The following is a 10065-nucleotide window of genomic DNA, read 5'->3' as shown; positions in this document are numbered from 1 at the left end:
TGTGTGCTTAACACATTTTATTTAATATCAGCTGGTTACTACCTGCTTTCCACTGCTTCATCCCATAGACAAATCTAAAGGAAGATTGTGGCAGTCCCTCCAAGCACCACTGATTCCTTCAACAGATTTTCCACTATCTTCATAATCCATTTCTCTTACTCCCTCAAATTCCAAAGTACATGCAACACGCTGTATTTAGAGCCTACCTAAAACCAAGGGCTGCCCATGTGAAAAAGTTTGCCCCGCATGACACAGTTCACAAATAAGAAGCACAAGACCTCCTGCCAAGTAACTAAACATCTAATTATCTGCTGTTCTATCTGAGCCTTTCAACACCTGATCACAAGGTCTTGGTCAACTGTAGTAATTTGTGCTTTACATCAGTCCATCTGCTATAGTTACAGTTCACCCTGCTGTTTAAATAAGATAACACCATTGTGCATTAAGACACACCAAAGTACTTGAAACACTCAAGAATTCATACTGTGGCATACAGACCTTGATATATAAGTATTAAACCCAGCAAATTTCTCTTTGTTTTAGTAAGTTCAATACATCGTGTAGTGGTTGGAAATCTTGAAAAACCACAAAGATGCAAACCCAGTGGGACTGAACTGAAATAGGCTGCAAGAAGACAAAAAGCAGCCACTGCAATCCAACACAATTTTGCCATCAAGAGTATATTCTAAGGCACATGTATTACTGATGCAGGGCAAAATCGCCACTTAGTGTCTGTAGTCCACTCAATCACGAAGGATAACAATATAGATTTATTTATATTATTAAACCCAGCCTTCTGAAGGAGTAAGCCCAGCTATCAATGTCCTACCTTTCTGCAGTTAGAACAAAGAAGAAAAGCTTGCTTTTCCAGGAAGACTTTAATATTCTTTTCTTCAGCCGAGTTGGCAATTTTGAAAGAAAAATTTCTGGATTCACTTTCAACATACCTGCAAAAATATCTTCTGGCTTGGGCTGGTTTATTTTTCCCAGCACTCATAAACCTTTACATCAGCTGTCAGAGCCTTGCTTAGGATCATTACCAAGAGCAACTGCTTGCAAAGCCTCACTGAAATCTACACCCTCAAACACAGCAAGAACTTTCCAACACATTTGGCATTGTTTCCAGAATACACTTCTAGAACAATATCTGTTTCCATGCAACTACTGACCATGCATGAACATCTTCATCTTTGCAATGTTAGTATTTCAAAGCTGCTGTCTACACTGAGCAAGTGTGCATCAGTAATTTAATGTTCTAAACAGCAAAACAGTGAATAAATCACTGGAGTTATCACAAAAAGCATTTACCATTTAAGTGTTTCATTTCTTCTTAGAGAGCAGAAGCACAACATGCTACCAGTGAAAATATTTACAACCCAAGGATCTGGCTCAAATTTTGTTTGATTTCATCCAGGTATGTGTTGGAGAACAGTCTAAACTTCAGTAAATTTTAGAGGGATATGTTAATTTGAAATAGTTACTTTGGGCAGCTCAACATTTACTGCTTGAGAGTGCTCTTGGCAAGGCATTTGCCATAGAGTTGTTCCAGACACATTTTTTCCCAGAGAGAGAGCTGCCCGCCTGTTCCACAGTGCCCCAGCACCACTCGGCAACAATCAGAACTCAGACCTACAACACAAGTAGTAAAGATAAGGAAGCCGCAAATTATTTCTTGCACTTTTAATATCATAAGAACGAGCTATGAAAACTTCTAATAATTAAAAAAAAAAAGGTAGAGTAACAGGTAGGTGTTTTTTGGATTTTTTTGTTTAGTTGGTTTTTTTTTTTCAGTTTTTTAAAATTAATCTTACAAGAGGTCTTAAACAATTTCAAAAACTTACAAAATATATTCAAGTGTGGAAAGTTATTTTACTGGTAAAACAGCATTTCTTTATAATGTGCTTTTCTCCAGACAGGGTAAGGAAGCACAGGCATATCAGAACAAACAATTCATACCATCAGAACAAATCCCTTTTCTCCAGCATAGGCATTTTAAATCAATTTAACTGTGGTACGCCAAAAGAACAGAGCAACATAAAAGCAGTGACTTCTATAGACAATACAAGGAACATACACAAAAGAGAAGATCTCTCAAGTCTTCAGTTGCTACAATTTCATATGTGGAAGTGCTTAGCTCTTCAGCTGGCTTTAATTCCCTGACTGGTTGTACATGAGTAACTTGGTCTCAAACAAAAAAATGGAAGCATTAACTCCAGTTCAGTGTTTGAAGCACAAACATATTCATTTTATAGATGCCCACTGTAAATTTTGGGTATTACAGTAGAGTCAGCAATGGTCACACTAAACCAGCTGGATGGGTTTTTAGCGAATGAAACGAAAGCATTTCTGTGTTCTCTTCTGCTAATTTCAGCACAGAATATTAACAAGCAGCATGGAGCTAGTAAGAAAGATTTTTTGTTTGTGCCATTAGTTACTCCATTGTAAAACCACTAATTGACTCTAACAGCTACATTCTCACTTAGAATAATAAATAAAAATATTTTGCAAACCAGCATTTTCAGTTATAAAGAGCAAGAGCTAATTATGGTAGTACTGAATCACCCCAAGTGATCCTCATCGAAGACAATGGAAATAGGCAGGAGTAACTGGCACTTCTTCCCAGCCTGAAGCAATTGTGTTCCAATGAATTTCCCTACAAAACTCCTGGGTATGCATACCAAGTCCTATTCCAGCTACAAACCTTACTAAGTAAGAGTTTTAACTGGGTTTGTCCAGCTAGGCCAGTTAGTTATCTTCCTCAGTCATGTTCCAGGTAGTGGTGGGGTTTTTTTGTTTGGTCAGTTTTTTTAATATTAATTGCAAAAGTCAGATTTAAAAGCAAGCTTGCATTTGAATAGCACGAAAATAATTGACAATAACATCTGATTGAAACATTGCCTCATATACTTTGAATCTCCCAGTCTGCCTAGAAAAAGCTTAAAAATTATTATAATACAAATTCAAACTTGGATAAAAATATCCAATAAGTATTTATTCACAGCACAAGCTCATCAGGTACTGATATAAGTGTGTGTTCTGGTGACCGCCTTCAAAGTCCAACAAGCCAATGCCACAGCTGCAACCACTGCTGCATTTTAAAAGGCAAAACCTGTTTTGTGTATGCAAAGCAGATCTGTAACACCACTTACACAATCAACAGCAAGTTAAACAGCCAGTAGAATACACCACGCCAGTGTCACAGCTCAACAATGCTGTACCAGTTACAGGCATGCTTAGGTTATGTTTTCAATTTGTAGAGGAAATACAAATATATGAACATCACATATTTTCTTAAGAACAAACAGTAATTAAATAGAATGATCCTTTCTTCACTACATACAGAAATAACAATGTATTTACAATATTTACAGTTTTTCAAAAATTCTGTTCTTGCACTGTTCTGCAGGAATTCAAATTCTTCAGCCTGAAAAATAGGTACACAATAGTTCTGACCATAAACAGCCTCTGAACAGAGACAGGTTACTAATTCTAACTTACTGGTGTAAAGACTAGAGGGCCTGAAAAGGAAATAAAGCCAACTCGTTTCAGTTAAACATCCCATTGTTTGTGGGATTACTTCACAAACTACAGATGCTTTAAGATGTTTCACACAAGTGAGATATTGCTCATTTTCACAGTTTTCTCCACTTAAGTCACTGAACAAGTGAGCTCCAGTTGTAACTGCTTTCAGACTGCTGTTGTCATTGAAACATGGGCTATGATGAGAGTTACAAGCTCCCCTCCTGTATTTTCAGTTACAAGCAAGTGTATGCTCAGGGATACAGCTACATTTTGGGTTTGTTTTTTTGTTTGTGTTACTCAGCTTAAAACAGAATTGCACCAGTTTGAAACAAAAGCTGCTGATACTCAGATTTGCTCTTAAGTTCCGAAGTTAAGGTGGACACTCTCAACTTACGGTCCTGAAAAGTGTTTCAAAGCAGCTGGAAGCTTTAAACTACAAATTTAAAGCAAGACACACAAACCCCCCAGTATCAATAATTACAGGCAATGTTTAAAAAGAACATGAAAAATACAGTAAACACCTGCATGAGAGGAAGATAGTGTTAGTGGTGCAGAGCTGCTGTTCTCAATTGAAAATAATGCAAGCACCTGTTCTGAATAACGGTACTGGTGAGAAAAATTGAAGGCTTCACAGTAATACACACTTTCAGTGCCACTTTTTAACTACAATGTTTCCTGAAAAGACAGAAAGGATTCAAAACTTGCAGACTTAATATGGGAAAAATAATCCAAACCTCATAGCAACAGAATGCAGAATTAAAGCCAACAGAAATCATGTATCCGACCTATTTCTAGGTCACAGTAAGACTTCAAAAGAAAAATAATCAGTTTGAAGTCCTTCACACGCACGTGAAGAGTTATTGGCACAGGGGCTCCGAATCATTCAGCATGCCCTACATATGAATGAATCCATGGAATAAACAACCAAAGTCTGGGAAGCTCAGACCAAAAGGAAACCCAAAGATATATAGTCCTTTGGCATCAGAGAAGGTAAACATTACCTTTCCAATGGATTGAGAGATTACACAACTTAGGAGCTGTATTTGCTCCTTTCACTAACAGTAGAAACCATAGCAATCCTTCCCAGCCTCTTACAACTGGGAGTAGGTAGCTTTCAGAATTCCATCTTCATGCCACAAGCATCTTTTTCAAAAGAGAGAAGATGCTACTGTAAAAACAGATCTTTTCAAGTTGAAAAAAATTACGTTTGGTCAGAATTGTGTATGAATAGGATTTTGTGTTCAAACAGCACAGTTTGAGCACTCAGCAGTGGCAGCATAGCTGCATGTAAGGCATTTTAGGAATGATTCGAATACAGCTCACTGCCTTCAGCACTTTACTAAATTCAACTAACACGAGCAACCTCTCACATTTTAAGTTTATAACTAAAGCCGTGGTCACTGGAATCAACCCCGAAACATCTGCAGACCGTCCGTAATAACAGATGCAACACAAAGAGCGCGTGCGTTCCCTGTGTGGGAACAGCTGCCTGCACAGTGGACCTGTTGGTGCCAAATGAGAGAGGTCACTCCCCGTGCCAGGCCCTGCTAACTGGCCCAGTCCTGGAAGCGGAAGCAGTCCCCGGCGATCTTCCACACGGTGTTGGTGGGGGTGGCCTGTGCCGTCAGCAGGAAGTTCTGATTGAAGTAGCGCTGCTTATCCCCGTCAAATTTGACAGTCCCACTTGTCACCACGAGGACTGTTGTCTGGCCTTGAGTAGCTTGTTCTTCACAAGGAGGTATGAAATGATGAAGAAAACAACTCAAACAAAGACTAGCAGGTAAAGAGGCAGGAAATGTACACAGAAGCTTGTGTTCAACTCTGGTTACACTGCGCCAGGCTAACAGCTGGGTACAGGCAGGGAAGTGCAGCTCTGGTGCAGCGTTTCTACACAGACAGCGGTGGCTTCACCAACACGGCTTGGCAATGGCTTTGCCACTTTCATCTCCTGCTCGTCATTTTAGAGCACTGACAAACACCTCCGTTTGTGCTTAGAATCAGCTCTCATTACTTGAGATATACACACATAGAGATATTTAGCAACTTGCATATACTTTTACCCTCCGTTATGAGAAATTGTATCTTTTTCACAGCAGAGCAAAGCAAGTGTGTTTGACCACAGGCTTTTCCCAAAAAGTCCATTAGAAGCAATGTATTAATTTCTCAATTATGTAAGCCTTTTTTTACCAGTTGTTAATCAGAAATCTAAAGAACTTAACACCTATTCTAGATGTAAAGAAATCAAAATACATACAGGTTAATAATGATTTGTTCCACATTATACTGCAGGTCAGTACAAGAGGCCACCATAGGGGTCTCCCAAGCACAACATAACCTGATAAGCCAAACTTTTTCCATACATGAAAATAGATCATTTCTGAATATGATCTAAACAAAAAAAGTCCTTAAAATATTTTCCCAGGCATGAAAAAAAGTGTATAGTTGCTGCATCTCTTGGTTTGTGCTTTATTTATGCACAACTTGACATTTCAACCCTTGGTATTTTCTCTAAGCTTACTCCAAAGGAATTTCTAAGCACTGTTATAATTGCTCTCTTTCAATAGTTACAAAAAAAAGAAAAATAACTAAGTAAATTATAATACAACCTTACCGTGAACAGGCTGGCAATCCAACACATTAACCTGGAATTCACTTGATGGCAACATTTCAAAAAACTTATTTAGTTCTTCTTGCCCAGACACTGCATTTCCATTCCAAACTAATGTTGCTTTGTCCAAATACAGTCTGGTTAAAGCCTGAGTGATTATGAAAATGCACATTTAGTAAAGATATGTAAACATACAACAGACAACATACAAAACTTACACTGTGAATTATTGACTTCTTCTGTTACTTTGACAGTAGAATGCCTTCTTGAAACAGTAGCTCCTTTTAACAATCAGTGCTCCTGACCAAGAATTAAAACTAACAAACACATTCTCCTTTATCAGTGGCACAGTGACTCATGTCTCAAATACTGATTACATCCCTTTAACAAAGGTAATGACAGAACTGAACTGGTTGCTAACAAAAGGACACTGCTACCTTTCCACAATAAATTTATCACTGATTTTCTGTTTTCTTTCTGAGGGGGAGAGTATGCACACAACACAGATTAGGTCAGGAAATTATAATTTTAGTATTAAAAAAAAAGTGAGCAAGACCAGGAACAGGTGAAACTTGAAAAGGACAGCAGCAGACCAACCTCCCAAATGTTTCATAAGCTGTCAACAGCTGAGTAACTGCCCAACTCTCCTTTAAAGTGTTGACACATCCCTGTCCAACCTACTCATGTGCAAAGTGACTGTGAAGTAACATGGGACTGCTTGTACTTTCACATAAACTTCAAGTTATTAAATTGCAGCTACAGTACATTTAAAATTCCAAAGACCAGTCTCCAAGGCTCTCTTTTGGTGACAATATTTGTCACATGGTACCACATCAAAGTGGTCCATGAAGATTTGCAGAGGCAGACACAGCTGTACCACTTCAACCTCAGCCACTCAGAAGAACCCCAGAACCAAAAGTGGTAACTGTTAATGAAAGAAGTTTGGGAAAAATGAAGCTAAATCCTGACCTCAAGGGAGAATGAAGCAAGTTCTACTTCCCTGTATTGACCTAATCCTGTACCTGTAAGACATAGTCCTACACCAACTGAACTAGGGTCATGAAAAGTCTGAGGCACTTTCTGAACAGCCCCTTTTACACTGCACAGGAGCTTCAAGTCCTCTGCAGGGCAGCCTGAGGAGCAGCTGCCCTGCCCTGCCATGGCCAATACAGCACATGGTAACCAATGTTCAGGTGCTTTCTGTGTAATGACAGTTAGAAAAGCAAACAAAAGTGCCAAGACAGCCCTAACTATTGTCAAAACAGCTACATACCCTTCTTCTTTTGTCCATTGTCTCATAGTAAATGTTGACAAACTCATCTGCAGCTCTACAAGCTTGATCCACATAGGTTTTGAAATCCTGGAGGGAAGAAATCATATCAAGTTACTTTAATTATGCAACCCAATCATTAACTCAATTTCTTCTGCAAGTCACTTTGACTGGTCTTTTCCATCCTCACCAAAAGATGACATCAAATAATGTCAAAATTTATTCTGACCTCCTTTTCTACTTGCAGAAGTACCGGCTGTTAGGCAGGGGACAGTTTTAGCATCAATTTTGAATGCTGATATATTTATTGTATTTAAATTGCAAATATTTACATTGGAAAATGGGCTACAGCTGGCTGCAGGTAGTGTGGCCACACAAGTATTCAGGGAAAACAGCTGTTGCTGTGATGGCTGTTCTGAAATAAAGTTAAGGAACAAGATTTATTCATGTACTTCTGAGAATTAGCAAGAACCCCATCACACCTCCATCCAAGTCTCATTTTTTAACACACCTTTATATATAGAAATATAAAACATAATGAGAGAGAGAACACCAACATCTGGATGTATTCCTTCTAGTATCAATCAGACCTATATCCACAGGTAAAAACAAACACTTCTCCTCACACCTCATCATTTTCCTTACATCTCTCTGTTTTTATTCATCCCCAGGTAACAACCTTTGTAGTCCCAGCACTGCACTGTGATCTCACTGGGTTATTTGCTCAGTTTGTTCAGCTGTTCGGCTCTTGATGTCTTACAGACCCTGAACTGGGACATCCTGGAAAGCAGCTTCTGAATTTCCTGTCCATACACCCATAAACCTGCGTTTGGTTCTCTTCTGATCAATTGTTTACAATGCTATTATTCATCATTGTTTTATTCCAGTATTATACTCTGTATCTATAACTCAATCAGTGTGGAACAATGTCACTGCTTGCATTTTCTTGGCTGCTTTTACTGAATATACTCCAGAACCCCCAGGAATTCCTCTGGTATTACCACAAGAAATATTCACAATCAGAGAAAGTTCCAATTTGAAAAGTAGCTATGGCCTATCAAATAACCCCTGTTTATTCAGCAAAGACAAACATCACTATGCACTATTTTTTCTCTCCCCCTGCAAGGACACAAACCTGCTCTTCATCTTCCTACCTCCCCCAGCAAATTCTGAACTCACAGTCCCAGAAAGTGCCCAGAGAAACTCTGGAGACAGGAGTGTCAGACCTGCCCTGGGAACAGTGACTGCAGCTCTGCCTGTTGTGCCAGCGAGAGCAGGGGGCCGTGAGCCCTCAGCCAGCTCAGGCTGCACACCAGCCCTTCCCAACCAGCACCAAACACTCCCCTCCAGCTCCCAAGAGATGGAATGGGCATGAGCGAGGGCACTGGAGAAACACCAGGAGACTGGAATGAGTTGCTGGGGTACCTGCAACAGAAGTCTGGTGGAAATAAGCTCTGTCGGTTTTGGCAACTTTTTACAGCCACAACCAGAACACAGTTTTAAACTCTGTGAACAATTTTAGCTGGAATAAACTTGTGGAGGTCATTTGGTCCTAATCCCATTTCAAAGCAGAGCTGACTGCAAAGGTTGATCCACTTTCCTGGTTGCATCTGACAGCTCTGCGTCCTCTGTCCTGTCTCCTGCCACGTTTGGACATCTCCGAGAATGGAGATGATTACAGTTCCTTCGGGTTCCAACGTCCAACCACCTCACTCATAAACCCTCCTTCCCAGTATTTAACAGGAAAGCCATAATTCAAAAAAACCAACCAAACAATCCCCGAATCAACTTCTCGAAGACTCTGGCGGCAACTCCAAGCAGTTTTCCAACGTACACGGCCGCTGCCGACGCCCTCACTGAGCCCCTCTCTGTCCTAAGGCCCCTGTTCGAGGACGCTGAGGCCGCAACACTGGAACCCCCGCCCTGCGCCGGGGACCCTCGGGAGGGTGGCAGTGGCCCCTGCCCACACCCCGCGCTGAGCCGCTACCGCCCTGCCCGCCCCGTCCCTCACGGAGCCGGGACATTCCCGACGGCCTCCCCGCGCTCCCACACCCGCCCTCTCAAGCGCAGCACCCTCCCGAGCCGGACACCCCGCGCTCCCCCGGCCCCAGGCCGCGGTTCCCGGCCCGGCCCGGACTCACCACGGACGCGGCCATGGGGCGGCGAGGCGGGAGGGCGCCGGAAGTGCAAGGTCAACCGCTTCCGGCCGCGCGTCCCTCGCCGAAAGCGTTCCGCCGCGCCGCGGTGCCCCGGGGAGCGTTCCGCCCGCAAAGCCGGTCCGGCTGCGGCGGGGCTTTGATTCCATAATCGATATCACCAACCTTTCACATCACTGCTGCTGGAAACCTCCCCAGAGAGCCGACACTCGGGAAAAGGAATTACAATTGTAATCACAATTAAATAGCGTCTATGATTATCTATTTCCCTATTTGTATGGAGGAATTAGAAGTAACTGCTTTAAAACTTCAGTCAAATTTACTCAAAATAACTAAAAATATCTTTACTGAAGTAAAGATGTATAAAGATTTCAGAAATGCGTTCAGCCACTTGGGCTAGGCCATGTCTTCTTTTATTTTCAGCCATTGATCAAAATCAATTAAAATTTAAACCACTGAATAATTTCAGAATCAAACTGCATAGACTTTTATTGTAAAATATTTGATAC

At 41.0% G+C, this 10065-nt stretch overlaps 1 protein-coding gene across 4 annotated transcripts; it reads right to left on the bottom strand.

The window, feature by feature from the left end:
- On the bottom strand, positions 1-9640 carry NXT2 (nuclear transport factor 2 like export factor 2). Of its 4 annotated transcripts, none has more exons than XM_042028975.1 (4): positions 9542-9640; positions 7404-7490; positions 6134-6278; positions 1-1629 (listed from the first exon to the last, which is right to left on the bottom strand). In XM_042028975.1, the coding sequence occupies exons 1-4, from the start codon at positions 9554-9556 to the stop codon at positions 1499-1501; spliced, it is 378 nt and encodes a 125-aa protein (XP_041884909.1). In that variant the 5' UTR covers positions 9557-9640; the 3' UTR covers positions 1-1498. The 4 variants fall into 4 exon arrangements, with proteins under 4 accessions (XP_041884909.1, XP_041884901.1, XP_041884916.1 ...); XM_042028967.1 differs by lacking the exon at positions 1-1629 and adding an exon at positions 1750-5248; XM_042028982.1 differs by lacking the exons at positions 1-1629; positions 9542-9640 and adding exons at positions 1750-5248; positions 7733-9261.
- Positions 9641-10065: the final 425 nt, after the last annotated feature.

Source organism: Corvus kubaryi, unplaced genomic scaffold (assembly GCF_017639235.1).
Source record: "Corvus kubaryi isolate FWS band 111438036 unplaced genomic scaffold, C.kubaryi_AGA036_p1.0 130, whole genome shotgun sequence".
Taxonomy (NCBI): Eukaryota; Metazoa; Chordata; class Aves; order Passeriformes; family Corvidae; genus Corvus; species Corvus kubaryi.
Note: the sequence above shows the minus strand (reverse complement) of the source record. Positions and strands in the feature narration are given on the sequence as shown.

What these genes read in the sequence shown, in the direction of transcription:
- NXT2 (XM_042028958.1), bottom strand. Translation starts at nt 7,508, where the DNA reads ATGATTTCTTCCCTCCAGGATTTCAAAACCTATGTGGATCAAGCTTGT. An exon ending in CAATGGACAAAAGAAGAAGG is followed by an intron (nt 6,279 to 7,403) that starts GTATGTAGCTGT and finishes ATAATCACTCAG; the next exon opens with GCTTTAACCAGACTGTATTT. An exon ending in GGATTGCCAGCCTGTTCACG is followed by an intron (nt 5,249 to 6,133) that starts GTAAGGTTGTAT and finishes CTCCTTGTGAAG; the next exon opens with AACAAGCTACTCAAGGCCAG.